The following is a 27,916-nucleotide window of genomic DNA, read 5'->3' as shown; positions in this document are numbered from 1 at the left end:
TGGTGGAGTGCTTGTCTTTTTAGTGGAAAGATAATATTTATTGATGAGTTGAGAAAGTTGTTAGAATCATGTGAAGAAGAAAATGTAAGTTAAGGACATTTTAAGAACGAATTTATATAGCTTTAAAGCATCAGAATAAAGCACTGTTTGCCCAGTGGAAAAAGGAATGGAAGAGAAAAGAAAGAATAGTAACCATGCAGTGTCAAACGCGACTTGTTGATAAGACAAAGCTGAGTTTAATGCTTAACTGTGGTACAGTAGGTCACTACCTTACCAGAACCTTAGTGGCCTGTCAGATGGAGAAGGACAAAGTTGAGATATTTATTGAGATTTTAAGTTTGGGTTAAGGGAGGCCTTTCAGTTGGGGTAGGGGTACTTGGTTATGATTGGGTAAGGACCATAATATAACAGCTTAGGATTGGTAAGCAGAGAATTTAGAGGTACAGAGTTCAAAGTTTTAAGCCATCATTTGATAACTTTCCATTGAAGAGGTCTTTCAGGAAGTTCCTGGAATGAACAGTAAAATTATTTTGCAACTTTTATCTTTCTGGGCCAGGGTAACAGTAAACTCACGTTGATGAAGACAGTAATAAAGCCATTTTAATCTAGGTAGTGACAAGTAGGGATAATTTTCATTCTCAGGAGATAGAATAATTGTGTTCTTGGGGCTGGGGAAGACTCATCTGCTCCTTGTTACTTACTCTTTTATATGCTATTAGATTTGTTTTAGATTGTATTCAGGATTTCACAGTTCTATTTATTAGTTAGATTGACCCATTTGCTTGTCAGGTGTTTATAATGTCTAGTTTTGCTATCAGCTGGTTTTGTTGAATTAGTTTCTCCCTCCCTGAATTGTTTACTTTAACTTCAGGATTCTTTCTCTCTTTAAGATGGGTATAGTTCCTATTATTTTGATTTTTTCTACTCACATTTTGTTTAATGCTTTCTTTTTCGGTATGATTAACCTGCGTTTTGAATAGTAAGGATTATTATACTTTCTGTTTTACCGTGGTCATCTAGCCTTATTGTACTTTTATTATTATTTCTAAGTATATTTTTTGCCCTTTCTGTGCATTTGTACCAGAACAGCATGGTTGTCTTACGACTTGGATTGACATCTTGAACCACCCTCCCTGTTTCTTGAATTAATCCTTTTTTTTTTTTTTAAACTTAGTTAAGTAGGTAGATATCTCATACTGTGACCACGAAGAAAATGAAGGAGAGCTACAATTTTAGTTTTCCTTTACCTTCCTATTAGTGGTTAACATGTCATCTTTAGGAAAATACATTGAACAGTGTTTATTATTTGTTCTTAAGAAAAAGTGAACCAGGGGCACCTGGGTGGCTCAGTCATTAAGCGTCTGCCTTCAGCTCAGGTCAAGATCCCAGAGTCCTGGGATTGAGCCCCACATTGGGCTCCCTGGTCCGCGGGAAGCCTGCTTCTCCCCCTCCCACTCTCCCTGCTTGTGTTCCCTCTCTCGCTGTGTCTCTCTCTGTCAAATAAACAAAATCTTAAAAAAAAAAGAAAAAAAGAAAAAGTGAACCACGTTGGGTATTATTTTTGGTCCTTATATTTCTACTTTGATTTTTTTATATATTAAAAAATTAAAACAGACCTTATATGAAGGGCATGTTATTAATGACAGTTTTCTCTCCACCCCAAATATAGGAAGTTCACAAATGGGTGCTACCATAGTAGATGCTTTGGATACCCTTTATATCATGGGACTTCATGATGAATTCCGAGATGGGCAAAAATGGATTGAAGACACCCTTGATTTCAGTGTGGTGAGTATACAGTTGATGACTTCTTTGATCGACCTTGAAAAGACAGCATCTAACCAGAGTAGTTTTGAGCATTATACTAACAGTTTAAGGAAATCCTAAATTCCCTGTCTTCTTCTGGGATTAGAGTTGTTACTTAACTTTTGTGTAAAATACATACCCTTTCTCACCATCTTCCTTTCACTTTTCTTAACCTTATCATTTGAGGCAGCGTGTTCAGTGTGTTAAGCAGGAGTTACAGAAAAAAACACATGGGAATAGAAATACCAGGAAAGCATAAACTATTTTATAAACAATAAGCGTTTTATTATTTTTTAAAGATTCAATAATCTGGTACAGTTTTGATGAACCTTCATAACTAGGCTGATGCGATGCCCCTCCTTCCAGCATTTTGGCATAGTTGTTAAGTGGTGGGGCTAAAGTTTGAAGCCCAACACAGCTACATTCTTGCTGTGTGACTTGGGAAAGTTCCTTATTTTTTCTAAACCTGTCATAAAATTACTATTGGATTGCAGTGTTGTAAGGATTATTTGAGATAATCTGGTACACATTAAGTGCTCGTAAATGGTAGCAATTTTTTTCATTATTACTAGCGTTCGCCCACAGGTTGTATGGACTATTTTGTCATGTTCATTATTATCTTTCATGATATTTGTGCTTGCTGTTCTTTCTTGCTGTGGTCAGAAGTCACTCTTTCACTATGTGTTTTTCTCTTTGGCAGACTCTGCATCACTCAAATTGTGATTTAAATCCGTAATTATTTCTTCTCTCATGCTTTCCTGATGCTAACCACACAAAAATGGATTACTTTCTTTTATGTTATTCTAGCATTTTGGATATACATCAATTAGAACAATTTTTATTATCAGTTAGATTTAGGTTTGTCTGTGAGTGGCAGAAAATCTAATATAAAATAGCTTAAACAAGATAGCTGTTTATTTCACTTTCATGTAAATTAAGCACGGAGATAAGCAGTTTAGGGTTGGCTTGGGTAGCTCCTCGATCCTCAAGATCTAGGATCCTTTGTTTTGTTGCTCTGTCAACTTCAGTATATAGCTTCAACCTCATGGTCTAAGCAAGGTGGTTCCTCAATAAGGTGGATAAACCTTCCAGTTGCAGAAAAGAGGAAAGATACATGACTCTTCTATAACACTTTACAGGAATCGGTTACCCCAATTTTGCTTCTATACTGTTGAATAGATCTGACTTATATGGCCCAACCTTAGTGTAAGGGGAGGCTGTGAAATACAGGTTTTTTTTTTTTTTCCCCTCCCCTGTTTGGCTATGTGGTCCTTATAGGATGTGACTTTTTGTATCTTATTTAAGAAATCCTTACTCTTATTGAAGATATGCCTATATTTCATTCTGAATGTTTTAAAGTTTGGTTTTTGCATTTAGGACTTTAATCCATATGAAATTGATTTAGGGTGAGATAGGCAACTATTAGTTGATCCTAGAACCGTTTATTTCCCTGCTTTTTATACATGCCACATTAGTCATTTGAGCTGATTCTTTTCTGTCGCTTTTTTTCTTTGTGCTTACATCAATACTAAACTGTCTTAACTACAATATTTTTATAGGAAGCTTGATATCTGATCTCGTTCTACTAGGAAATTATCTTAGCAGTTCTCAGCTCTTTGTTCTTGTAAGCTCTGGAGTACTGTTGACATTTTGATGAGGATTGCATTCAATTTACAGATTAATTTAGAGAGAATTGGCGTCTGTACAGTCTCAAATACTCCTGTCCATTAACATGTCAGCTTTATTAGGCCTAATAATCCGCTGGTATATCATTGTATCAGTTCACTCAATCAGGAACCAGAACTATACCATTTATTTTAATTAGCGGATTTAATGTTTAGAATTGTTAACCAAATAACGGGGAACTGAAAAGGCAGAAAGAGAACATTATGGTATCATAAGAGGTAGTAACTACAGTAAATACCCACCTCCCTGGGACTGTGAGAACAGTGGGAAGAAGTTGGTAATTTGGGACTCTGTTTCTGGTATGTCGGAGCTCTTAAAAGAGCTTTTTAGAGCTGGGACTCAGACCTCTGAGGAGAGGGCCCCTAGCTGGTGGGCCACAGTGAGGCGATTTGGAGAATGTGTGTGTGGCAGGGGAACTGTCATGTGGAACCAGCTGCCACTGCCAGGGCCAAGAACCATGGCTGCTTTGACATGGTCAGAAACCAGAAGTAAATTGGAAGGAATCAGTCCTTTCTCCTTCTTCCAGCCTTGTATTATCTTTGTAAAACTTCCTGTTGGCATGGCTCATAAGGGAGCCAGCTGGCTAATGAGACATATATTTGCAGAGTTCCAATTCCAGCATACCAAGTAGGCTCTAGAAGGATAGATGTGAACCTGAGGAAAGAAAGCTTAATAATCAGCACAATCATTCACCATCCCTTTACTTTTAATCTTTCTGTGTCATGTGTTTTCACTGTATATTTTACATGAAGTGTGTATTTGGATTTTGTTATTTTTATCCAGTCTTGGAGTCTTTTAACTGTCAAGTTTGGAATATTTACATTTATTGTGATAACATGTATTTGGAGTTGGGTCTTCCATCTTTGTTTTTCAACCTATATTATTGTTGTACTTTTCATTGTTTTTATTTGCTGCTTCCCTTATTTTAGGTTAAGTTACTTTATATCTCTTTTTCCCTCTGCTTCATTGACATTTATACTTGTCATTTCCATTCATTCTGGGGTTGTCCTTAAAATTTTGTATGTATACTATTTAAGTTTAAAATCAGTTTCTTTTTCCTCCTTCTGAAGAACATAAGTCTCTTAGAATGCTTTAATTTAGCTCATCTCCCTCTTGTCTTATGTGTAATTGTTGTCTAGCTGGTTCCAACTTGTATTTGAAACTTCCAAATTAATGAATGAATGGAGGACTGACTGAATGAAGGAATAAATAAATAAATTTATTGAATGCCTTCTCTGGGACAGGCACTGTTCTGGCTTCTGTGGATACAGTAAAGAGCAAAACAGTCTTATTTCTTCTTGAGTTTGTACTCCAGTTTTGGGAGAAAAACAGTAAAGAAATCTTCAAGTCACATATAGTATATCAGGTGGTGATAAATGCTGTGGAGAACAGTAAAGGAGAGCAAGTAGGATTGGAGCAAGTATGGGGTTGCCATCTTACATGGGGTGGCTAGTGAAGGACTCTTTGTCACGGTGACATTTCTGAGAAGAGACCCAGTGGAAGCCATGTGGATATAAGGCTCTCTCATACTGGATATTATAGTTGAGTATAGTATTGGAGGTTGATTATTTTCTCTTAAGCTATGAAAGGTACAGTTCCACTGTCTTCCTGTTTCTGTTATATTGTTGGAAAGTATGCTATCAGTCTAATTTTTCACAGGTAATCTGTCTTGTTTTCCCCTTGTTTTAATCTTTTTTGCCCTGTGTTCTATATTTCCATTACCATGTCGCCATGTGTGGATTATTCTTTAAAGGACTCGTAATGTACCATCAGTCTGAGAACTTATGTTTTTATCAATTTTGGAAGATTCGTAGTCACCACTCCTTTGAATAATGCCTGTCTTCTGTTTTGTCCCTTCTATCCTTCTAGAACTCTTATCTGTCTCTCTTCTGAGGGAAGTTCTGAATTTTACAAATAAAGAATTATATATAATCAGATGGTGATGTGTTAATTGGGGAAATATGCAGGTTAAGAAAGATTAGAGTATTTTGTACGATGTGTTTGGATAAGCTTCCTATTCAGAGACCTGTAGGTAGAGGGTAAGACTGACATACAGGAATGATGAGTTCGGTAATTCTAGAACAGCAAGTAGACCCATTTGGTAATAAAGTGAGTCAGGAGGACTCCTATTGGTAGGAGATGATGTCATACAGCTAGTGGGGAATCAGCATATGTTGGGTCTTACAGTTATTTTGCTCTGAATGTAACCAGCAGTCATTGTAAAAGTTTGCACACAACAGTAACCCAACCTGACTTAAAATGTATGAGGTTCACTGTACCTACAGGGTGCTGAATAAATGGAATGTAAGGAGGAGAGGAAGGCTGAAATCAGGGAAACTGATTAGAAGGTTATTGTTTCGGTGAGTGATAGAGGCCTGCCCTCCCTCCCTCTTTCTCTGCTTCTCTGTATTTAGTGATGTCTGCTGTGTGCCCTGCAGTATGGTCTATATTGGGAATATATGAAGTAATATAAAGCATATTCCTGTCGTGGATGGAATGGGATGATAGATATGTTATTAAAAAATTGCAGGAAGTAATCAGAGAGGGAGATAAACCATGAGAGACTCTTAACTGAGGGTTGCTGGAGGGGAGGTAAGTGGGGGGATGGGGTAACTGGGTGATGGGCAATAAGAAGGGCACGTGACATGATGAGCACTGGGTGTTATACGCGACTGATAAAGTATTGAACACTACATCTGAAACTAAGGATGTACTGTATGTTGGCTAATTGAATTTAAATTTAAAAAAATTCCGTATCAGAGATACATACTTGTGTTAGCAAATTGTGTGTTCTGCCTATGAATGTTAGAAACACTTCAGGATAATATATATTTCTTTTTAAGTTTTGTTAAAAAATTAGTTATGGACGTTATCTTTATACTAGTCAATTGTGTATATCCTGTGGATTCTTTGGTCATGTTCTCTGCCACTTCTTTTCTTTCCATGTATTAGAATTTTTCTCAGCAATATCTATATCTGTATCTAAATACAAACATACAGACTTTATATGCTAAGGTTATTAATACTGCTATATTTGTGCCAAATTTCCTTCTGTTTTTTTTGTTTGTTTGCTTGCCTTTTAATTTTGTTCATAATTGCTTTTCCTTATAGGTCATTCTCATTTTGGGGAAACTCAAGTCTTTCTATCATCATTTGTTGTCAGTACAGTTGATTTTATGCTTACAAAGTACCTTCTTTGTCAAGGAAATTTGTATGTTGTCACATTTTCTTCTACTTTTTTATTCTAATTTTTTCTACATTTATTTCTAAATTATTTGGATTTCATTTTGAGAGAGAGAGGTATCTGAAATGAGTATCCAAATTAATTTCTAACCTGGGAGTCAGTTTTCTCAACATTATTAATTGAATAATCCATCATCCTATCATTTTTTGGTCCCTCTTTTAACATTTATTAAGTTTTTATATATATGAGGAAAAATATTTAAAATTCATGAGAAATATAATAAAAATGGGACAGTATGCTGTAGTAACTAGAACAGAAGGAAATGGACCCAGTGGAGATACCACTATTCCAGAATTCAAGAAGTGGAGGCTTGCATGAAGAGAGAATAGTCAAGAGCATCAAATATGTTGATAATTTCACAATAATAGGTAAATACATAAAAATGATTTTGGCTAATAGGAAGTTGTGGTGGCAGTAATAGAGGAGTTTGAGTAACATTAATAAATTGAAAGTGACATTGCAGTTATATGAGAAACGAAGGTATGGAAAATGGAAAAAGCATTCTCTGCAGGGTTTTTGTGAGAAACATATGAAGTACTGAAAATATTTGGAAAACTCGGAAGTTTTATGTATATATGAATATTTTCAACATGTCTTCACAGAATTCAGAGGTGTCTGTGTTTGAAGTCAACATTCGATTTATTGGAGGCCTGCTTGCAGCTTATTACCTTTCAGGAGAAGAGGTGAGCCACTAAAGTGAAACATTGTTTGGGGGCAAGGGGCTCTGAATGGACTTTAATAAAATGAAAGATTTCCCTAACAACATATCATTTTTCTTAATTGTCTAATATTGGACTCATGTAAAGGTTTGCTGAGAGAACTGGATGCTTCAGGTAGAACTGTCCTTGGTAGAACTTGGTAGAACTTTTTCCATTTTGAGAATTTTAGAAAAACATAAATTCATCACAAATCCTGTCTCTGTATATACAACTTCTCCTTTGCAGGAGCTGTCCTCCAGGGTTTTGCCACTGCAATTAAACTACATAATCGAAACAAGGTGGGGGGTGATTAATAAGATCAGAATTACGGAATAAATCAGGAAGAATGAATATGGATCCTCCAAAGACCAAAAATTAATTATTAAAACTGCCTGTTTGGAAATCGAATGAGATTTTTTGCTATAAATTTAGAAAACCAACACAGCAACAACTCTGAGTTCTCCTTTCTGGAAGTCTTGGTGTATGTAATACACACAGATTGATTTGAGACCTGCTGTGATGGGGAAGTGGGCGTGGGAAATTCCTTTTTACTACTCAGGTGGGTTTAAAGGATAGGTTTGGAGAGTGGGAGAAAGAGAAACTAAAGGAAGAGGTTATAAGTCATTTCTATTTTGTTTCCTGAGGAGCTTCTATATTTAATTGGTTTGTTGGCCTAAATGATTATAAGAGCTCTTTGTAAATTTAAGAAAATTCATCTTTTGTTTTATGTGTTGTAAAGATGGATTTCTATGTTGTTAGTATTTAAGAAATGTTAGCCTAATCCAAGGTCACAAAGATTTTCTCTTATGTTTTCTTCTAAAAATATTAAGGTTTTACTTTTACTTGTAAGTCTGTAATTCATTTTGAGTTAAAGTCTATATATGCTGTGAGGTATAGGTTGAGCTTTCTTTCCTTCTGGATATTCAAAAATTCTAGCAACATTTGTTGAAAAGACTTGCCTTTCTCTGTTTAATTGACTTTGCACTTTTGTTGAAATCAATTGACCATGTATGTGTGAGTCGACCTCTGCACTCTCTGTGCTCTTGCTGTTTGTGTCTGTCCTTTTGCCACACTGTGTGAACTACACTGCATTCATTGTGGCTTTATGGAAAGTCTTGAAGTCAGGTTGTGTGAGTCTTCCGACTTTGTTCCTTTTCAAAATTGTCTTGGCTATTCCATTTACTTTATTTTCTATTTTAGAATCAGTTTGTTGATCTCTACAGAATATTCCACTGGAATTTTGATTGGGATTACCTTGAGTCTATAAATGAGTTTAGAGAAAATTGGTATCTTAACAAATATGGAGTCTTCCAAACCGTGAACATGACATATCTATCCATTTATTTAGTCCTTCTTTAATTTTCTTCCTTGGTGTTTCTAGTTTTTAGCATATAGATATTTTATATATTTTGGTAGATTTATACATATTTTATATTTTTTGGTCCTATTATAAATGGTACTGTATTTTTTATTTCAATTTCTAGTTGTTTATTGCTAGTATTTATAAATACAGTTGATTTAAAAGAAAGTTTTAATAAAGACTTAAATTTTCAGCTGGCTTAGGACATCTTGTTTATCACTGAATAACTTCCTGATGCTGTCATTTTTAAAAATATTATAAAACATAACAAAATTTTTCATTTACCATTATAGTTCAGTGGTACTAAGAACAGCATTCATATTATGCAATATACAGTGGATTTTTATATTGACCTTTGTACTCTGAGATTTTTCTAAATTCACTAATTCTAGTTGCTTTTTTGGGATTTTTTTTTGGTAAACGATCATGTCATCAGTGAATAGTTTCATTTCTCTGTATAGAGAACAGTTTTATCCGTGTAGCTCTTTTATCACTTTGTCTTGCCTTACATCCTTGTCTGTTTCCTGATCTTACAGGAAGAACATTTAGTCTTTCACCATTACATGTAAATGTTAGTCATAGGTTTTTTGTTCTTGTTCTTTTTTTTTTTTTTTTTTTGACAGAAGATGGTGGTGAGGGAAAGGGAGAGAGAGAATCTTAAGCAGGCTTCACGCCCAGCATGAGGCTGACGCAGGGTTCGATCTTACCACCCTGAGGTCATGACCTGAGCTGAAATCAAGAGCCTGAAACTTAATCCACTGAGCCACCCAGGCACCCTGTTAGCCATAGGTTTTTTGTAGATGCCTTTATCGTCTTGAAGAAGCCCCTTTCCATTCCTAGTTTGCTCAGATTTTTTATTTATTGTGGATGGATGTTGAATGTTGTCAGATGTTTTTGTGGTATTCAATAAGATGATTATATATGATTTTTTTTCTTTATCTGTTGATTTGCAGATTATATTGGTTGAATTTTGAATGTCAGAGCAACCTTGCATTTTCAGGAAGAAACCCATTTGATCATGGGGCATTATCCTTTTTATATACTGCTAGGATTGATTTGAAAATACATTGTTGAGAATTTTTTGCATTTATATTCATGTGGCATATTGATCTATATGTAGTTTTAATGTCTTTGTGTGTGTTTTATATAAGAGTAATGCCGACCTCATAATATGAGCTGGAAGTGTTTCTTTCCTCTTCTTTTTTTTTTTTTCCTTTCACTGGGGAAGTTTTTGTATAATTGGTATTATTTCTTCTTTAATTGTTTGGTAGAATATCCTTCTGAAGCCATGTGGTTGTGGAGCTTTTTGTTTCTGTTTTTTTCACCTAAGTTTTAAAACTGTTTAATTTTTTTGGTAGATATAGTACTGTTCAGTTTATTTCTTCTTGAGTGGCTTTTGTAGTTTTTGTAGTTTGTGTATTTCTGGGGATTTGCCTATTTCCTCTAAGTTGTGTAAACTGTTGACATAAAGGTGTTTGTAATATTCCCTTATCCTTTTCATATCTGTAGGATCGTTAGTAATGTGCTCTATTTTGTCTTCTCTTTTTTTGTCAGTCTGGATACAATACAGGTGTATTGGTATTTTTGTTTTTTTCAGATAACTTGTTTTTGGTTTTATTGATTTTTCTCTATATTTGTGCATTCAGTTTCATTTCTCCTTTTATACTTCTGTTTGCTCCTTTTTTTTTTTTTCCCTTGTTTCTTAGGTGTGGAGCTTAGATCATCAATATGACACCTTTCTTTTAAAAAAGAACAGTGCCATAAATTTGCTTCTTGGCCCTTCTTTAGCTACATCCTATGAATTTTGATATATTTTCATTTTCCTTTAATTCAAAATATTTTCTAATCTTTTCTTTCTCTTTGATTCCTGAGTTGTTTAGAAGTATATGTATTTTTGGGGCACCTGGGTGGCTCGGTTGGGTGTCTGCCTTCGGCTCGGGTCATGATCCCGGGGTCCTGGGATCAAGACCCGGATCGGGCTCTCTGCTTGGCAGGAGCCTGCTTCTCCCTCTCCCTCTGCTTGCTGCTCCCCCTGCTTGTGCTCACTCTCTCTCTCTCTGGCAAATAAATAAAATCTTTAAAAAAAAAAAGAAGTATATGTATTTTTATATGTATGTATGTATGTATCTATTTTTTTTTCAAGTAGGCTTCACACCCAATGTGGGGCTTGAACTCACAACCCTGAGATCAAGACCTGAGCTGAAATCAAGAGTCAGATGTTTAACTGACTGAGCCACCCAGGTGCCCCAGAAATATATTTTTAAATTTTCAAATATTTCAGGGTTTTCCACATATCTTTCTCTTATTTCTAGTTTAAGTTTTTGGTAGGCAGTGAATAGAGAACAGTTCTACTGAATTTGTTGAGGTTTGTTTTATGGGTCAGAATATGGTCTATTTTAAAAAGAATGTGTACTTGAAAAGAATGTGTATTCTGCTGTGGTTTTGTTAAAACATCAATTAAGTCAAAGTAGATAATAGTGTTGCTCAGATCTTATGTAATTTTACTAATTTTGTGTCTGTTTGGTCTGTCAAATACTAGGTGAGGAGTCTGTATTTTGGAGGCCTATTCTTAGGTACGTACACACTTAGGATTGTTAGGTCTTCTTGGTTGATCCTTTTATTGTTTTACAATTTTTCCTCTTTATCCTTGGTCACATTCTCTGTTCTTTTTTTGTATTTTTCTTCTAAGATTTTATTTATTTGAGAGAGAGAGAGAGAGAGAGCACGCGTGTGCGCCTGCACGAGCAGGGGCAAAGGGGAGAGGCAGAGGGAGAAGGTGAAGCAGACTCCCTGCTCAGCAGGGAGCCTGACACGGGGCTCAATCCCAGGATCCTGAGATCATGACCTGAGTGAAAGGCACATTCTTAACTGAAGTCAGACACTTAACCAACTGAGCCGCCCAGGTGCCCTCACATTCTCTGTTCTTAAATCTAGTTTGTGTGATACTGACATAGTCACTCTGGCTTTCTTTTATGTAGTGTTTGCATGGTATATCTTTTAACCTATATGTTTTTATATTTAAAGTTGGTTTTCCCGAAGAAAGCTTGACAATCTGTTTTTAATTTGTGTGTTTAAACCCTTTACATTCAGTTTAACTATTGATACAGTTCATTAAATCTACTGCATTGTTAGTTATTTTCTATTTGTCCCATCTGTTCCTCATTCCTCTTCTTTTTTTCTGCCTAATTTTATATTATTTTTTGTGATTGTTTTATCTCCATGACAACTTATTATTCTCAATATTTTTTTTTCTTTTTTTTAGTGGTTGCCCTTTTTGTTTACTGTATATCTTTAATTCATCCTGGTCCTACCTTCAGTCAGTATTATGCTGTTTCACTTATACTGTGAAAACTTTACAACTGTATCTTCTTAATTCTTGTTATTCTTCTTTTATGCTGTTTTTTGTTACTGTACATTTTTTACACTATAAACCCATAGGACATCGCTACTAATTTTTGCTTTAGGTGGTCAGTTATTATTTAGAGCTATTCAAAATAAGAAAAAAATATGCCTTTTTATCTTTCAGTCATTTTTGTTGGTCATTTTTCTATGTTGGTTCAGGTTTCTGTCTGGTATCTATTCCTTTTGTGTGAAGAGCTCCCTTTAAGTTTTTGTATAGTGTAGGTCTCCTGGTGGTAGAGTCTCTCAGTTTCTGTTGGTCTGAAACTGTTTCTTCTTCAGTTTTGAAAAATAATTTCTTTGTGTGTATTTTTCCTTTTAACGCTTTAAAGAGGTTACTGCATTAGCTTAACGTTTGCATAGTTTGAGAAGTGTGCTTTAACTCTTTGTTCTTCTATATGTAATGTGTCTTTCACCCTCCTTTGGCTGTCTTTAAGATAATCTGTTCATATTTTATTTCATATGAAGAATCTGAGTGGTTTTACTTTTTTGCTTTTGGAGGGGCGAGTAGGACTTATCTTGCTTGAGGTTCTCTGAGCTTCTTAGGTGTATGGTTTGGTAACTTCATATTTGAAAAGTTCTTACCTTTTAAAATATTTTTTCTGCCTCTTCTTCTGGAATTCCAGTTACATATACATTAGACTGTTTGAAATTGTCTCTTAGCTCTTGAATTCACTATTCTTTTTTATCCCCCCCACTGCTTTTTATTCCTTGTGCTTCAGTTTGGGTAATTTTTATAGACCTGTCTTCAAGTTCACTGATTTTTTTTTTTGTTGTTGGCTCCATTGAATCTACTTTTAATTAAGCCTGTTGACAGCTTTCTCTATCTCTGTTACTTTGATTTCTGAAAAATTATTTCTGGTATTTCATTTGACTTTTATAATTTCTATTTCTTTGCTACAGTTCCTCATTGTCTTCATGTTTTCCACTTTATCCACTAACTAGGTCTTTTAACGTGGTGATCAAAATCATTTTAAATTCTCAGATTGTTTTAACCTCATCGAGCTTGGTTCGTCACTTGCTTTTTGTTTCTAGAAAGTGGGGTTTTTTTTGGTTTTTGTTTTTTTGTGTTTTTTTTGCCTTCTTAGGTATTTCATAATTTTTGACTGAATGCCAAATATCAAGTATGGGACAGTAAAGACAGGTTGATACTGTTTATGTCTGTGCTGTTAGCATCAGGGGTTCAGTCAGTTTAGTCTGGAGTTGAACCACATTTTGGTTTTTTACTGCTGAGATTACCCACGATGTGCCAGTAGTTTCAAATTCTTCTAACATTACCTTGTAATTAGAGTGCACCTGGCAGGCAAGTTTTTCTTAACATTCTAGCTCTTCCCTCCACTTCAGGCATTTCCTGTATGCCTGCTCCTCAGAGAGGGTCTCTCTCCACCCATACCTTGCCTCCCCCCAGGCATGGACTGTTGTTACTCTTCCTAACCTTTATGTCCATACTCTTTTCTGTTTTGATCTCTAAATATTGGCAGCCTTGAATTTGTACTAACAGCTCTCATTTCAGCCCAATACCATAAGGGTTATTCTGGCTTTCTACATTACTCATTCTCTTTTCTGATAGTGTGAAATCTGTCCACTGTTACTCCTCATATATTTACCTACTTGCTTAGTCCTACTGTATGAAACCACTTTCCTGCCCTCACCAGGCTGCTGCCTTGTTCAGTGCATCTTCCTCACATGGACCCCTCTGGGAGTTACTCCCCTTTGCTTGGCTGGCTTCACTTTCCTCATGTTGGTCTTAGGCTGTCTCCAGACAGTGCTGCCCACCCTAGGCATACCGTCTGGGCACAGACCCCTGACTTCAGGAGCTTCTGGATTGAAATATTAAATAATGAGAGGGGGAAGGAAATGGAACTATTTTGATACCTTCAGTTTCAGATTTATTTCCAGATTACACATTATAAGATGTCCTTGATAAAGGAAAGCATTTTTTTTTTTCATACTTTCATGCTTATCTGACTATGTAGAGGAAGTACTTAATTTTTGGGGTGTAGTGACAAACTTGATTAGTTTTCATACCAAAAGGCATATGATTCAAAATTAATTATGAACAGCTTATGAAAGAAAAGTGTCAGCCTTGGCTGTTTCATATTAGACTCCCTATCTGAAGGTTGAAACAGAATGTTGAAATTTTGGTTGTTACTGTCTAAGGAAAACATTAAAATGCTGAAAAAGTATATAATGTTACCAGTATTTCCATTTTTGCTGTTTTTATGCATCATACTTCAAGAATAAACATTTTGAAGTGGAGGGAATCACATATGCTTTGGAGTTTGGAGGCTCGGGTTCCTACTCTGCCTCCTTTTCATAATGATATTGGGCAAGCTGTATACCTCTATAACTTAAGTTTCTTCATCTATGAAAATGTCAGAGAGTTCACTTGAGAGTTGTTGTAAGGATTAAGTTATGTGAAAGTGCCTAACATAGTACCTGACTCAACAGATATTACTTTACCTTTCTTCCTCTTCTGACTTTTTCTGATGTGGTAAATATTCTATGTTTCTAATGGGTGGGGAATCCCTTTACTTACTTCTTTTTAATTTAAATTCAATTAATTAACATATAATGTATTATTTGTTTCAGGGGTACAGGTCTGTGATTCGTCAGTCTTATATAATACCCAGTGCTCATTACAACACATACCCTCCCCGATGTCCATTACCCAGTTACTCCCTCCTCCCCACCCCCTTCCCTCCAGCAACCCTCAGTTTGTTTCCTAAGATTGAGTCTCTTATGGTTTGTCTCCCTGTCTGGTTTCATCCTATTTCATTTTCCTTTTACTTATTTAAAAGGAGACATCATAAATTAATTTCTTAGGATTTAGTCTACTCAGGTAAGAAGTGTAAAGAGAACATGTTTTACTTTTCTGACTTTCTCATACAGTGGAATTCTGACTTTTTTACTTTTCTTCTTGATCATTTGACATATGTGATCCATATCTATTCTGGGAAACCAACAATAAATCTCAGATCTGCTAAAAATAAATTAAGCATAGAAAAATAATTTGAATATGACATTATTATAATACAGGATATACAGTAAATTCCTACATCTCACATAAGCCAGGAAATTAACTCTAATTTATAACTTGGCAGAGTGCCTTTCTTATATTAAGGTAGTATGTAAATAGAATAAAGAACATTTTACATGCATTCTGTTTTCTGGTACAGGAAACCAAATGAGGGTTACATGCCATCCTAACAAAGTGTTCCTCTCGCCTATTGATTTATTAATATAATAAATGTGAAACTTTATCATTTATTTTCTCAGAACAAAGCTATTTATATTAAATATTCACAAGTTAAAAAAATCTTGATGATTTATTATGTTTACTTGATGTTATCCTCTAATATATGGCATTTCTTTTATAGGATTGTCTCATTTTTTTTAATGGTTATCAAAGTGGTATCCCTTCCTTAGTAAGATAATAACATAATTTTTGTGGATAACTACATCTGAAATCTGTCAGATAAAATAGAGAAATGGTTATGTGGAGTTTAATACATGTTTTATAGATAATAAAAAAAAAGTAAAAGCAACAAGAACAAAATCTTTCTTTACTAAACACAAATGTACTCTGTTGCCTGTAGTGTAAGATTGTTTCTGAATAACTTTAGGGATATTTTCTAAGACAAATAGAATAGTCTTTTTTGACCCAGGTATTTCCTGGTTTAAATATTAGTCATTATTGTCCTTACTGCACTAATTCTCATTTTGTTTTTGGAAAACCTGATATTGCTCCATAAATTGCTATTTCCATTGAAAATTTGAGCTCTTCGTTCTCTGTAGATGTGCTGGTAATTGGGCAAAACAGTCCACTAAGCTTTACTGACTCAGATAACATTTTTAAATACACTCTCCAACATTTTCCTCCTAAATGTGTGAGTTCGTCTATACATCTGTACACATTCTTACATGTTTAAAGTTATAGCCAGTACCAGTCATAGTTGACAGTTATGGTTGTGATTATTGGTTTGTCAGATCAGAAGGCAGAGTTTGGAGCTACCACAGGAGCTAGAAATTAGGAGTAAAATCCAGGATAGGAGGGATCCACAGAGGAGAAGCTCAAAATTCTGCATACATGAAACTGTATTTAGACCACATTGTTTTATTTCCTATGTGTTTATAGACCTCTACCATAATTTTCTGCCTAAACTAACCCTTCCACATTCTCTGTCTAATAAAGAACTTCAGGGCTCAGCTCAAAGATTATTTTGTTTATTTTAAGCAATTCTGCTAAGGCTAATTTACATACAGTAAAATGCCCTCACTTTAAATAGGATGTAATTAAATGTATAGTTTAAATTTTAACAAATGTGTGATAAGCTATTGGAGGGAATACAAATGATACAACTTTTTGGAAAATAATTTGGTGGTGTCAAGTAAACATTTAAAATATAAAATTCTCCTTGACCCGGTAACCTGCCTCTAGGGATATATTATCTAAAAGTAACAATGTGGATACATAAGAAATATTTAGAAGTATATTTTATTGCAATAGTGTTTTTAGTGGCCAATGTTTGAAAAGACGTGAATTCATCTAGAGTGGAATGTTTGAATAAATTAATACATCTCTCACTTATACAACTGTGAACATAAGTTTGATATATTTTATCTAGGAAAAATATGCTTGACATATTCAATGACAAAAGCAAGTTATAGACTAATAGTTGTAGTGTGGGGTGTGTGTGTGTGTGTGCCTGCCTGTGTGTGTGTGTATGTATTCTATTCATCTAGTTAGTTAGCCATTGCAGTATTTGGGGCAAGAAATAATGGCAGCTTGGACGCAGATGGGTTGTAGAGATGAGAGATTAAATGATTTCAAGGGATTTGGGAGGTAGATTCCAAAGGATTGTGTGATACTTTGGAAGGGGTGATGAGGCAGAAGGAGGAGTTGGTCCTGTCTCCAGTTTCAGGGTTTTGGTACTGATGGCGAGACAGTTTTTAGAAATTACGCACTTTAAGAACATTAAATTGGAAGTGGAAGATCATCAATTCATTTTAAGTATTTTGAGTTTGAGGGGGTTTTGCTATATTTATGTGGAAATAGGTAGTAAACAGATGTAATGGAGCTGGTGCTTATTTTAGAAGTCTTGATGAGAAATATAAATGTGGGAGTCAGCTGCTTCTGTACCTGATAACTGAAAGCAAGCACACGTGAAGTTGCTCGGGGACAGTTTAGGATAGGAAGATAGGAAGAGATAGGAATCAAGCCTGGAGGAACACAGCATCAAAGGTCAGATATGAGGAGGATGAGTCAGTGAAGGAGGTAGGGAGATTGTGGGGTTACTGAACACAAGGGAAGAAAGTATTTTAAGAAGGAACTGGTCGATTGCTGGAGTGGTGGGGGGTGGGAGGGATAGGGTTGCTGGGTGATAGACATTGGGGAGGGTATGTGCTATGGTGAGCACTGTGAATTGTGTAAGACTGTTGAATCACAGATCTGTACCTCTGAACCAAATAATACATTATATGTTAAAAAAAAAAGATAGCAGGAAGGGGAAAATGAAGGGGGGGAAATCGGAGGGGGAGACGAACCATGAGAGACTATGGACTCTGAGAAACAAACTGAGGGTTCTAGAGGGGAGGGGAGTGGGGGAATGGGTTAGCCTGGTGATGGGTATTAAAGAGGGCACGTACTGCATGGAGCACTGGGTGTTATACGCAAACAATGAATCATGGAACCTACATCAAAAACTAATGATGTAATGTATGGTGATTAACATAACATAATAATAAAAAAAAAGGAACTGGTCAATAATGATCTGTGCTCAAATGTGTGACTAATTAGCAAGATCCAGTTCAATGAAATGATGGGGACAGAAGCCATGTTGGAATAGGATGAGGAGTGAGTGGGAGGAGAGTAAATGGATACAGTAAATTGGACAGTTTTGTAAAAATTGGAAAGATACTTGTGTTATTATGTTAGTAGCAGGAAAAGATAGAATAAAAATCTACTTAGCAATTGTATGTCCTTACAACAAAAAAGGATGGAAATATATCAAAATATTAAGAGTGTTTGGTTCAGAATACAGGAAGTGTGTATGATTTTAGAAATTTTCATTTTCCTCATTTTAAAATATATAACAAAGTATGAATTATTTATTTATCAATCAGGATCCAGTTAAGAGACAAACCATGCCAATATTTGAACAGAGAGAAATTAATGTACAGATCATTAACTAGGCACAAAGTCACCTAGGTAAGTGCTAGATTAAAAAGAATATTCTAAAGTATCATGGAGGTGGCTCTTACAGGAAGCAACCAGGACTGAGGCTAAAGGTTAGAAACCGTAAGAGGAAGGACTAAGCAGAACTGAAATTCAGACCTCTGATGAAAGTGTGCTGTCATGTTGGTGCTCTTGCTGCTGTCTTTCCAGTGAGGGTTGAGGGTCATGAAGCTGGTTTTGCTAGCATCGGAAAAAGTGGATTTAGCTGCTGCTACAGGAAGGCAGTGCTGCTGCTGACGTGAGGGTTAGGAAAGCAAAACACCATAGTGCGTGAGCATCCCTGCACACTTTTGCCAGGAATACCAAGGATACAAGGCCTTGACTGCTCTTTACCCAGGTCGTTAGGGTTATACTTGCAGGGATGAATTAAGGTCATCAAATCAGCTTGCTTTCACTTACTGTAAAAGAGATTCTCCAAGCTCAGTGTTCATTTCTGCAACACAACCCACCATGTGTGCAGGAATCCGCCACGGACTCTTTGGATCATCCCTCCGAGATTTAGGTGGGGGTGAGGGTGGGGCAGGTACAGGCAGTGTAGATTAACTCAAATCTTTGGCTGATACTTTGCCGTGAATAATACAGTCCTCTGGTTTCTGACCCAGTAGTCAGAGATATTTATGACTCTGTGGATATTCATGAAAATGTGGTATGCTAACTTGTTAGCTTGTAAATAGAATAAATCTTAGATTTCATTATGGGTTTGAGAATATTGTTTGCAGGCTCATTTTGAGGGAGAGGTGTGTGTGAATATGTTTCTACCTCTTTGTTAACCTGCATTTTTGTAGTAACTTGCACTTGATCCTGAGGAACACCTGTGTAGCCTTTAAGGATGTTCATGGTGATGATGAAGAATCATCCAGAATGCAATACAGAGAGTCAAAGAGAGAAATTAAGAAAAAGAGTTGAGATATAAAATAGTGAGAGGTTTCAAAGAATGTTTAGTAGGAGTTTTAGACGAGTTTAATGGAATAAATGATAGAGAATCAAAATTTGAAAAGATATCAAGAATAAGGAGGAAATAGTAAAAGCTACTAAAGAGAAAGGGCTGATTACTTACAGAAGGATAACAGCTGACAGCAGAGTGCTCAGTAGCAATAGGCGCCCGAAGACTCTGGAGTGCTATCTTTAGATCGCTAAGATGAAATAACTGCCAACTCAGATTTTTATATTAGCCAAACTATCATTCAAAAGGGAGGATGTAAGATACAGGACAAAGATATGTGCAATGAATTAGTCAAATACCTTGAGGAATTTAATTGTTGACTACAAAAAGTAAGATTAAATAATGCAAGGTGTAGGAATGTCTTTGTCTACATTTGTGTCTATATCAAGATGTCAGTAATCTAGATATCTGTATCTTTATCTAATTAGTGAAATTGTCAAGCAAGAACATGGACTCTGGAGCACCCCTGCCTAGGTTTAAATTCAGCCTTACCATTGACTGGTTGTATGACCAGTCAAATTAACTTACTTGTTTTAAACCTCAGTTTCCTACTCTGTAAAATGGGAGTAACAGTATTTATCTCATTGGGTTGTTGTGAGAATTAAATGGGTTAATATATGTGTGTGTCATTATCATTGTCATCATCCCAGCATTTCTGTAGAATATCTTAAGAAGGTCTTAAAACCTTTGCATGTTAACGTCAGACATTTTGGGGATATGGGGTTGGTATGGAAGAGAAAGAAGATAGTTACTTGTTTATTATAAATCTCAGGTATTCAACAGGCAACAAACGGGGTAGATATGTGAGAGCACATGTGTGTTTACACACGTATACATACACGTACACTCAGTGTTATTGAGAAGCACTAAGGAGAGAAGTAGAACATGGAAGGGGATAAAGAGGTTTTAATTTCAAAAGATGGTCAAGGAGTATGTGCGAGGTTTACATTTGTATAAAGACCTGAAGGAGATTAAGAGAGAGCCACGAGAATGGCTTCTCCTGAAGGAGAAGAGAGAGCCTCTTTTAAGAAAGGAACTGCAAATGAAAGGACACTGAAGCAAAAGCATAACTGGCATTCTTAGAAAACAACAAAAATGGTTAGTAGGGCTGAAGTAGGTTGCTGGAAGGGAAAGAAAGGAGAGAGTGAGGCATAGAGGTCCTAGAGGTTCATTGCTTATAAAGATACATAGCCTCTTAAAGGACTTTTACTCTGAATGAGATGGGGAGTCATTTGAGCATTCTGAACTCTTCACTTCGACATTCTAACTCTGCTAGGTTGAAAACAGGCTGCAAGAGTATTACATTAGTAATTTAATTCAATAAAGAAAACAAAAGCACCCATGGATTCTTTTTTTTAAATTTAAATTCAGTTAATTAACATATACTGTATCACTGGTTTCAGATGTAGAGGTCAGTGATTCATCAGTCTTATATGCAGTGCTCATTACATCACATGCCCTCCTTAATGGCCATCACCCAGTTCCCCCATACCCTCTACCCACCTCCCTTCCCTCCAGCAACCCTCAGTTTGTTTCCTATGATTAGGAGTCTGTTATGGTTTGTCTCCCTCTCTGGGATTTCATTTTGTTTTATTTTTTCCTCTCTTTCCTTATGATCCTCTGTTTTGTTTCTTAAATTCCACATGAGTGAGATCATATGATAATTGTCTATCTCTGATTGACTTATTTCGCTTAATATAATACCCTCTAGTTCCATCCATGTCATTGCAACTGGCAAGATTTCATTTTTTTGATGGCTGTGTAATATTCCATTGTGTGTATATGTGTGTGTGTGTACCACACCTTTTTTTTTTTTTTTAAAGATTGTATTTATTTATTTGACAGAGAGTGACACAGCGAGAGAGGGAACACAAGCAGGGGGAGTGGGAGAGGGAGAAGCAGGCTTCCCACCGAGCAGGGAGCCTGATGCAGGGCTCGATCCCACGATGCTGGGATCATGACCTGAGCCAAAGGCAGACGCTTAACGACTGAGCCACCCAGGCACCCCTGTATACCACATCTTCTTTATACATTGATCTGTCAATGAACATCTGGGCTCTTTCCATAGTTTGGCTATTGTGGACATTGGTGCTACAAACATTGGGTGCAGGTGCCCCTTCGAATCACTGCATTTGTATCTTTGGGGTAAATACCCAGTAGTGGAATTGCTGGGTTGTAGGGTAGCTCTATTTTCAATTTCTTGAGGAACCTCCATGCTGTTTTCCAGAGTGGCTGCACCAGCTTGCATTCCCACCAGCAGTGTTACAGCATTCCCCTTTCTCCACATCCTCACCAAGTCATTTCCTGACTTGTTAATTTTAGCCAGTCTGACTGGTGTGAAGTGGTATCTCATTGTGGTTTTGCTTTGTATTTCCCTGATGCTGAGTGATCATTTTTCATGTGTCTGTTGGCCATTTGTATGTCTTTGGAGAAATATCTGTTGATGTCTTCTGCCCATTTCTTGATTGGATTATTTGTTCTTTGGGTGTTGAGTTTGATAAGTCAGTTTTGGATAGGTTTTGGATACTAGCCCTTTATCTGATATGTCATTTGCAAATATCTTCTCCCATTCTGTTGGTTGTCTTTTGGTTTTGTTGACTGTTTCCTTTGCTAGCACCCGTGGATTCTAATATTCCTCCTCACGAATCTACAGTGGTTCTCTGTGTTTTCAGTTATGTTACTTTAAGTTTCATCGCTTTTATTTTAAAGCTTTTTGTAATTTTGCCGCATTGTATCCGTTTAACCCCATTTCTTCCAGTTCTTCCACACCTAGGGATAATTCTTCCAGTCCTAATTCTTTTAAACCTAGAACCAGTTTTAGCATAGTTCCATCATCTACCATTTTTTTCTGGTAAAAATAACTGGAAGATTTTACATAATGGATGTTGAACACATAAAAGTTTTTTCTGTAAATAACTGAAATGTTGTAGAAGTCTTAATACTATTGAGCCTCTTAAACATGAATAATTGAGTTGCTCTCATCATCTTATCCATCAAGAATCATAGTAAAATTGGCAGAATCTGTTTTACCTTGTGGTTTATTACAGGGTACTGACTAGTTAACTGAATCTTGGGGAGGGCCATGACATGAAGCTTTTTTGTTATATATCTCGGAGCCATGTAGTCAGGAGAAATGCCCAGGCATGCCATACCATGTATCTAATCGATTGCCTTTATTGCACACATGGTCTCTCTGAAGATGGGGACCAGTCACTAGAACTTCTATTAGAGCCACCACAGAAGAATCAGATACCTCCACCATGGTGTTTGCAAGGCCACTCCCTCAGATTCCTGACTTCTTCCTTCCAAATACTGCGTATTTAAGTATGCTTGGCAATGCCTGTGCCATATGTTGAACCGTAGGTGGAGTGGACTCTGGGAAATGTTATGTAGTTTTCCATCCTCTGCAGTGTTTGAAGGTGTGCTTGAAAGGAGATTTGAATGAGTGTTGAGTATCTACTGCATTTATAATAAAAGTAATGAAAATAAAAATGACACTGGAGTCTCCTTTTTCAACTGTAGATCTTCCTTGACTTACAATGAGTTACCTCCTGATAAACCCATCAAAAGTTGAAAATATTGTAAATTGAAAATGCTTGTAATACACTTAATCTACTGAGCATTATAGCTTAGCCTAGCCTACCTTAAATGTGTTCAGAGCATTTCCATTAGCCTGCAGTTGTCCTATTTTATAATAGTGCTGAATATCTCCTGTAATTTATTGAATCCTATACTGAAAGTGAAAGACAGAATGGCTTTGTGGTACAGAATGGTTGGAAGTATATTGGATGTTTACCTTCATGATCCCATGGCTGACTGGGACCTGTGGTTCCCTGCCTATGCCCAGTATCATGAGGGAGTATCCACCACATTTCTCTTGCCTGGGAAAAGATAAAAATTTATAGTTGGTTTCTACTGAATGCATATCACTTTCACACCATTGTAAAGTTGAGAAATTGTAAAGTGTTCATCATTAAGTTGGACCATTGTAAATTGAGGACTGTATGAGATTGGCAGCAATCAAAAGTTTGCTAACTTTTGTGTTAACAAGAACACAGAGGAGTGGCTACTCACACATTCCAGTAAGAATATAAATTAGTAAAACACGTGGAAGACAAAATGGCATTAACTGTCCAAATTGCAAATGAATATACCCATTGATACTTCAGTTCCCATTTTGGAATTTATCTTATATAGTCATATAATTTGGAAACATATGTCTGTCACGTAGGGGACTGACTAAATAAATTCCAGTATATCCATACAAGGAGAAATTCTGCAGCCACTAAGGAGAAGGATGTGGTAGACCTTTGTAGACTGATTTGGAAAGATCTCCAAGGTACAGTAAAGTGAAAGAAGCAAGTTCAGAATGGAGCGAATGCTATTCCGTGTTTGAGAGAGACAGAGACAAAAACTCTGTGTGTGTGTGTGTGTGTGTGTGTGTGTGTGTGTGTAAACTGTAACAGAATTTCCATTTCTGGGAGGGTCAGAAAATGAGGATTTGATGTGACAAGGCTAGGAACCATGCACATCATGGAACTGATTTAACGCAAAATATTTACTAGATATTTAAGAAACTGATAGCTGTTTGCATTGTAGAAGAAACTGGGGTTGAGGAATAGGACTGGAAAAGAGACTTTTTTTTTTTTTTTACTTTGATACATTCTGGATTTTGCATGCCAAAAAATAATGTGTTTTAAATGAGCTCTTCCTGCTATCTCTAAAATATGTTTCTGAAAATAGATTATGTAGGGCTATGATTTATCATTAAAGAGTTTGTATATTTGTGAATAAATTAAGCACACTAAAGGAAATTTTTCTCAGTGGTATTAATATTAGGGTGTTGTGTTGGGGGGAGCTGTGTACTATAACTGGTTAGTGTATATGTTATCTGTTACTAATAGTACAAAGTAGGTGAAAATTAGAAAATATCTTTTGGAAATTTACTCCTGGAAGTGAAATGAGAGTGCTTTCTACTTAGAAAATGTTTGTGTTTGTAAGTCATTTTACCATTTCGACTATTAGTTTTTATATGTAGAAAAGATGTAATATAAAAATATATGATTAATAAATCCATGATATTAATATTAGGTAAGAACTTAGTCCCTTTGTCTTCATGGTAAACACAAGCAGTACTACTGTTCATTATATAATGTAACTTGGCTTTTCTAACATAAATGTTAATATGGAGAGAACAGTTTACATTTGCTTTTCTGAATTAATGAGATGAATATGAGAAAATTATTAAAACTTTAACCTTAAATTGTTACATTTTTCACTGAGACTTTTGTGTCAAAGTAGGTATTCAAGGAAATGGTAAATTGTTGATGTAGGAGAATATCTAATTAAAAGTTCTGCTAAAAGGTTTTGCCTCATTTAAGGAACCTTGCAAAACATCTTAACATCATATTTCTTTGTCAGCTTGCACATATTTCTAATATCTTCTACCCCCAGTAATGTTGGGATGCTTTGTTTAATGTAACCTCAGTGTAGAACTTTTGATCCATTCCAGACCATCAACTACTTATTTATTTGAAGGATCTAATACTATTTTATCAAAAACATTTGACTGCAGTGAAAAGATGGGAGCTTAAGTATCTGATCAATCAGTTTGAAATCAATTTGAGAAAAGATAGGCTTGAAGCATATAGGAGATCATACTACTTTTCCTAATAGGATATTATGACCCAGTTTCAGGTATAGCCTCTAAGTCAACAGTCTCCAAAGTGGGATACACAAGCCTATTTGGATATGCTAAGAATATTAGAAATTTTACTATGTATATTTTGGTAGTAGTACATGATTTTAAAAGTTTGGAAACCACTGCCTTAATAGGCAATTTATTGTTTTGGTACCCAAAATAACAGTAATTAGGACTGAGGGGTGAAGCATTTTATTACCCTCAAAGTAAACTTGGAATGTGAACTCAAACCTTTTCTTTTTAATAATGTGGACAAACCTTGATGGAAAATGTTGAGACATAAACATGCTTATAGTAATTCAAGGACATTTATCCAAATTGAGTTGCATCTTTTTGCTTTAATATTTGTACTAAGCTTATATACCATTGTATGGACATTTTGTAACCTGACGTTTTCTCTAAGACTTTTGCCATTTGAAAATACAGATAATATTAACACCAAAACCATATCCTTCCCTTTCAGTAATTATAATTTCAGGACATTACACATTGGTAGTTTTCCTCAGTATCCAGTTTGCAAACATTTTCTCTGATTGCTGTATGTTACATGGTACTAAAGAGATACCATTATTCCCCCTTGTACTTCTTCCCTGTAGTATGCATCCTATGAGAGATCAGCAAGTGATAATGGCTATAATTTATGAATGGGTGGCTATAATTTTTTTTTTTTTATAAAAAATGTTTTTGTGTTTTGACCTCAGATATTCAAGATTAAAGCAGTTCAACTGGCTGAGAAACTCCTTCCTGCCTTTAACACACCTACTGGGATTCCTTGGGCAATGGTGAATCTGAAAAGGTAAATTTTATCTTTATATGATTATTCCTGTTCTGAAAGAATTAGTTTAACTTAATGTTAGAAATTTCTTTTTTTTTTTTTTTTTTTTTAAAGATTTTATTTATTTATTTGAGAGAGAGAGAATGAGAGAGAGAGAACACATGAGAGGGGATAGGGTCAGAGGACGAAGCAGACTCCCTGCCGAGCAGGGAGCCCGATGCGGGACTCGATCCAGGGACTCCAGGATCATGACCTGAGCCGAAGGCAGTTGCTTAACCAACTGAGCCACCCAGGCGCCCCATGTTAGAAATTTCTAATGATCTCTCCCCACCATACTTTCTAAGACTTAAATTGTTTTTCTCTCTATATATGCAGAAATATATTTCTTTAAAGCATTCTTTTTTTTTTTTATTAAGTTCTTTACTTTGCCACAGTTCACTGGCCTTAACTGTATTCCAGTTTCTCCAAGTCTATTTTTTTTTCTCACCTGTTTGTTTCTTTTATTTGCTTATTCATTTCCATTTCATGCTCTAATGGATTCAGAGTGCTTTCCCTCTAATTTTTTGTACAGTACCTGTTGATCTTCTTCTAAGTCAAAATGGAACACAAATATGCCTTAAAATCAGGGTTTCCCATTGCTGAATGATAAGGGAAGACATAATTCATGATGTTGACTATAGATAGGGTCCTTATTATGGTATTTGTACTATTGAAGTTCAAAGTGAACTCAACATTCTTTGCACTTTGTTTCATTTTGATAGAAAATACTGGTTTCACTTAGAAATAGATGAAAAATTTTTTTGGATAACTTTATAAATCATGCAAAGATATACAATTAATATTAAAAATTTTGAATAATGTCAGCATATTTAACTTGCATTGGAATAATTTTGCTGACTGAAATTTTTGCCACTTAGGTTTTTCTCCAAATGAAATTTATTACTTCTCTTAATGTTGGAGCTTGGGAATTACATGAAAATTTGACACTTGTTCTCCTTGCCTGCAGGCCCTTTAGGATGAAAGTTAGGAGAATTTATTTTTCTGGAGTTGTGATTCTGTGACATAAATTATTTGAAAAAACTAATCTGTTTTAGTCATTTCTTTGTAATGGAGAGTTTTATAGAGTTTAGATTTCCATTGAGAAATTAGTATTTATTTTTTTTATTCTTTTTTTTAATTATGTTAATCACCATACATTACATCATTAGTTTTTGATGTGAGAAATTAGTATTTAATACTGAACATTAAATTTAACTTTATTCTTCTCCAGTTTCATGCACTATATGTAATGTATATTACCTCTTTGCGAGGAGAATAAGTCGGCTGGAGCTCCAAAGCAACCTGCACTGAAGGAAATGGTCAAATGATGTATATGCACCTGTTCTCATTCCTTAGTTTTATGACAGATTTTCTGATGTTTCCTTCAGTACCATTGTCAGTATCCTATAACTTTCTTACATAATAAATTTAATTAATTTAAAATTTAATTCTGAGATGAAGAAGGAATGCAGGATTTCTTTTTGTCTCTATGGAAAAAAAATCTAGCTTAAACCATAAAACTTCAAACTCCTATTGAGATGAAAGTAGAAAGATACTCAACAATCATGTCTTGAACATTTTTATAAACTTAATTTTCATTTCACTTCTGCATATATATTCATACAAATACATATTTTATTTGAGTTTATAGATCACAAATATAATTATTTACCTATTTTTTCTAAGTTTTTTTCTTTCTCTTTTGATTGAGGTCTGCCGATGTCTTACACATAGACTTTCCTCCTCTCTTGCTGCCTGAAAGCCAACCCCTGTTAACACCTAGGCATATTTATCTTCTATAGTATGATACAGCATACAGAAACAGAAACATGTTCTGGTGCGGCTTTTAAAATTTTGTTTGGTTTTTTGGATGCTTGCTTTTGTATCTCTTATTTTTCTCACTCAAAACTATTTCCTGGAAGTACTCTTCCACATCCCCTGATAAAGCTCTAAATCATTGTTTGCGATAACTACGTAGTGAAACGTACTATCATACATTGGCTATAATGCTATACATAGGTTAGACA

The 27,916-nt window shown here is 35.5% G+C and overlaps 1 protein-coding gene across 3 annotated transcripts in view; it reads left to right on the top strand.

Moving 5' to 3' along the window:
- Positions 1–27,916, top strand: part of MAN1A2 (mannosidase alpha class 1A member 2) — a 251,056-nt gene that overhangs the window by 107,886 nt on the left and 115,254 nt on the right. For all 3 annotated transcript variants that reach the window (XM_036071039.2, XM_036071037.2, XM_036071038.2), the window contains exons 4-6: positions 1,670–1,788; positions 7,339–7,419; positions 25,777–25,871. In XM_036071039.2, coding sequence (XP_035926932.1) covers positions 1,670–1,788; positions 7,339–7,419; positions 25,777–25,871 — 295 coding nt within the window. The remainder of the gene's footprint in view (positions 1–1,669; positions 1,789–7,338; positions 7,420–25,776; positions 25,872–27,916) is intronic.

This window comes from Halichoerus grypus, chromosome 5 (assembly GCF_964656455.1).
Source record: "Halichoerus grypus chromosome 5, mHalGry1.hap1.1, whole genome shotgun sequence".
Classification (NCBI taxonomy): domain Eukaryota; kingdom Metazoa; phylum Chordata; class Mammalia; order Carnivora; family Phocidae; genus Halichoerus; species Halichoerus grypus.
This window is presented reverse-complemented; position numbering and strand designations above follow the sequence as displayed.